At 41.5% G+C, this 4,139-nt stretch overlaps 1 protein-coding gene across 1 annotated transcript in view; it reads left to right on the top strand.

Moving 5' to 3' along the window:
• Positions 1-1,815: 1,815 nt before the first annotated feature.
• GOLGA4 (golgin A4) overlaps positions 1,816-4,139 on the top strand; it is a 101,156-nt gene continuing 98,832 nt past the window's right edge. Inside the window, 2 exon segments of the mRNA XM_025216508.1 lie at positions 1,816-1,966; positions 2,783-2,826. Of these exon segments, the coding sequence (XP_025072293.1) occupies positions 1,831-1,966; positions 2,783-2,826 (180 nt within the window). The 5' untranslated portion in view covers positions 1,816-1,830.

Genomic DNA, 4,139 nt, shown 5'->3' with positions numbered 1-4,139 from the left:
CCATGTTCAAGAAGCTGAAGCAGAAGATCAGTGAGGAGCAGACGCCACCGCGGAGCCCCGGGGACCGCTCGGCCCAGCCCCAGGTACCGGTCCGCGGCGGCCACAGGCCCGAGCTGAGGGCGGGGGCGCGAGCGGCGCAGGACCCGGCTGCGGGGCGGGGGCGCCACGGCCAGCGTCAATTTCCCGGCCGGGCCGCTTCTGTGTGTGAGGGCCAGAGCTGCGTTCCGCGGGCGGGTTTCCCCGCCTTCCTCCCCGTTAGAAATAAATGCATTTATAACACATCTGTATCAGCTGTCTCTATACGTGCGCTTGTTTTGGTAACTGAACCTAAGACATTTTTACCACTTAAATGCTCCCTCTCTTTTTTTTTCTTTTGAAGCTTATTCTTATGTTTCTAAGCAAAGAAGTTCAGGATCTTATGGACGTTTTTCACCTCTTTGTTTTTTTTTTTCCTTTACTTTGCACCTCGGCTTTTACAGTTTTGCATCCCAGGCTTAACTCCCTAAAGCAGAGGCAGCGGAGCAGCCTGCGGCTGCAGTTGTTAATTCAGTTGTTAGTTGTTGGGACTGGCTGATTGATGGAGAAATGTGAAGAGTGAAACAATGAGGTGGGGGAATCTGCAGAGTGAGCGCCTTGTCCTAAACTTTTTGTTAAGCATGCACACTGCTGTTTAGTCAGTAAATATTTTTTTAAGTTGCTTTATTGAGCATTTTAAAAGCAGTCTCTTTAAACTTGTACTTGTTACACTTTAATGTTAAAATTCACTCATGCTAGTACAACTAGGGTGACTTGATAACTCATTTCCATCAGCGGTAAAGCTGCGACACTTTATCATGTGCGTGTTTGCAGTAAACTCGCACTATGATGTTAAAAGATTTAGCTACAGGCCTTCAACTTAGTGTTAATGAGTTGTTGCAGCTCCCTACTGTACATCCCACTGGCAATTTTACTCTGTTTTGTTCAGGACAGTTGGTATGTATGTTGAGAGGATCAGTACTTATTGTGAATCGGCCATGTGGATAAATTTGTCTGAGTACTGTGCTTTGGTGGGGGGAAGAAACAGTATGGCTTTACTTGTCCGCTAAAATTGCCATTGATAAAACTTGTGAAGTACAGAGAAACCATTTAAATTAAATAATACTGTAATTTGTGTCACTATATAAGTCTATCAACAGAGAGGTAATAGATTGAATTAACTCAAGAACTTGTGAATTAACCTCCCCCCCAATGCCACAATGAAAGCAGGTTTTGTTTAGGTTTAACTTTTGTGCTACCTGCTTTATTAAAATTACAACTTGATGTTAGTACATGAACATCAGAGTGAAGTTTGATCCCAGACAGAAGAGAGTGTGACTGATTTCCTGTCTCTTAAATTTCACTCATATTGGACAAGAAGAGCACAAGCAATGCTTCCAAGACAGGGTGATAAATGCTGTTTTCCTTTATGGTCTTTTCAGTTTAAACAAAATAGTTTCATGCAGTATCTTAGGTACTCTGTTTCATATGTTCAGAGAGAAATCGTTAGCCGTATTAGTTTGATTAAGTGATCTTTGGCCTACAGAAACTTGTGCTATATGTGTATATCTACTTTGGTCAGCCTAAAAGGTACAGATCTACCCTGCTGTCATAATGTGTTGTCAATCAAGTTTCCGTTCAAGCTATTTAAAACAAATCTGAAACACATGTCCTTTGCTTTATTAGACTTTCTCTCCCTCCATAGCTTCCCTGAATGTCATTCTTTTCTTCCTGCATCCTGTCCTGGCACAACTTTTCCTTGGGCTGTTTTCACTGTCTGTTCTTTTAGATCTATTTGTCTGTATCCATTCTCTTATGTTTTCTCTCACAGCCTCAGTTTACTCTTGCCCCTCACTTTGCACACAAGGCTTGGTAATTGTACTAGATGCTAGGAGCCAGAGACCAAAATCTGCTTGCCTAAGTGTGATAGATGGAGCAGTGCCCATTACAGGTAAGAGCCCATTGCAGTTCCTGGGACTTGCTTCAGTGCTTCATGTTCTGTATGAACTGCTAAGAAGCAAGTGCCACGTCTCTGAATTTAGAGACCTCAGCTCTTCCACAATATGTGTTATCCAGAGTTCAATGACTCCTGTCCCCTGACCTACCTATCCACAGTCTGAATCCTTCTATCCAGCGCTTTCCTCTGCTGCCCCTCCTCTAACATCCTTAAATAGAAGTAAAGTGAAACTGAATGTTATTCAGAATGAATCAAGAAAAACTGACCAGTTTCTGGTTAGTCTTGTTTAGCTGAAACTTTGGAAAGCTATTGGAAACAGAAGGAACCCACAATTATTTTGTGCAGAGAGTAGGAAAATGGACTGTGCCCTTGCACTTACTATACTTAGTTAAAGTTTGAAAGTTTTTCTTTTGTTTTGTTTTAATTGTAAGTCTAGAAATTGTTTTTAAGTTCACCTCAGCTTAGGGGAAAAATAACTTTTCAATAGGTGAATAGATTTTTTGTGCTGTATAAAAAATGGAGGTGTTCATACATGTGCTCGGGGAGGGGGCGACTTTAATTAGAGTGGCTCCAAGAGCATCACATGTATCAACATCCCTGCACTTAAAAATGACAGCAGGGCTGCTTTAACTAAAGCTCAAAGAATGCTTGGGGACATTGATACACGAGATGCTGGGTAATTATCATGTTCCAGCAGACATGGTTAATCAAGTCTGCTCTGATGCTCTGTGATTACAGCACATTGGAGCAGCCTTGCTGCTCATGTATAGGTGTCCAAATCTAACATTTTTTATCTCAATTTCTCTGCAGTATATTCTACCTTCATGGTGAATGGTCATTTGGTACTAAGTGAAGTAAGTGTTTGACTTTCTAAGAGTCTTATCCTGAGAAAGGAACATTCTGTCCATTTGGTCAGATGTTGTAATTCCAATATCATTCTGAGTTACCCAGTGAGTTCTGTATATTTCAGGTATCCACCCTGTCTAGGTAAGTTCTTCCTAGCCAATGCTAGGTATTGCTTTCTTTCTGCTCATGTTAAAGGTATATGTATTCACTGTAAGGTGGATACATAACTGGCTGAATCATTTTCCTGCCTGAGTAATCAATGGCTCTGTCCAGTTGAGATGAGGTATTGAGTGGGGTTCCCCAGGCGTCTGTCCTGGGTCTGGTACTGTTTAACATTTTCATTAATGATTTGATTGATGGGATTGAATACAAGTTTAGCAAATTTGCAGATGACACAAGTTGGATGTAGTTGCAGGCATTCTGGCGGGAAGGGCTAGGGTCCCAAAATGACCTGGATAGACTGGATAAATGGTGTGCAGTCAATCAGATGAAATGCATAAAGGATGAGTGCAAAGGTCTGCATTTAAGACAGGATAATTGCATGCATAAGGACAAACTGGGGAATGACAGGCTGGTCTGCAGTATTGCAGAACAGGATCTGTGAGTTGCAAGAGATCATAAGCTGAATATGAGCCAACATCTTGTTGCCAAAAAAAAATACAACCCAGTATGCTGACCTTGAGTGCAGGCAGTCCTCGGACTTACTACACAATTGGTTCCTGAAAACCGCATCTTAAGTCGAAACGTTGTAATTTGGAACTGATTTTCCTATAGGAAATAATGTTATAAATGGTACCAAGGCCCAATACCCTATTTTCACCAAAAATACCCCAGAATTTTGTATTTGATCAATTATAGAAGAGTAATATAGCTACATTAATGTATTTATATTGTAAATAGTAATCATACTGATTTGGAAGGATTTGTTTGAGGTGACTTTGCTTGACTTTTTGGGGGGCTCTTGGTTGTACTTTTTGAAGGGCTCTTGGCTGGAGTTTTCTCAGGAGTCTTGGCTGCGGGTTTTTCTGGAGTCTTGTCACTATCTTAAAGTGTCAAAGGAAGTTTGGACAAATGTTCTCCAGGGAGATGGACAATGCAACGAACTTGTTCGCTGGCATGGCGTGGTGTTGGATCAAGCGTTGTAAAGTCGAAAATGACATCAGAAAGTTGAAACATGTTGTCAGTTAGAAACCTTGTAAGTGCAAAACATTGTAACTTGAAACGTTGTAAGTTGAGGGCTGCCTGTACTGTATAGTTTTGTGCTGATGCTTCAAGAAAGATGAGGACAGATTGGAAAGAGCGGGCAGTGATCAACATTATT

This window comes from Alligator sinensis, unplaced genomic scaffold, assembly GCF_000455745.1.
Source record: "Alligator sinensis unplaced genomic scaffold, ASM45574v1 scaffold763_1, whole genome shotgun sequence".
In the NCBI taxonomy this organism is placed as follows: Eukaryota; Metazoa; Chordata; order Crocodylia; family Alligatoridae; genus Alligator; species Alligator sinensis.
Note: the sequence above shows the minus strand (reverse complement) of the source record. Positions and strands in the feature narration are given on the sequence as shown.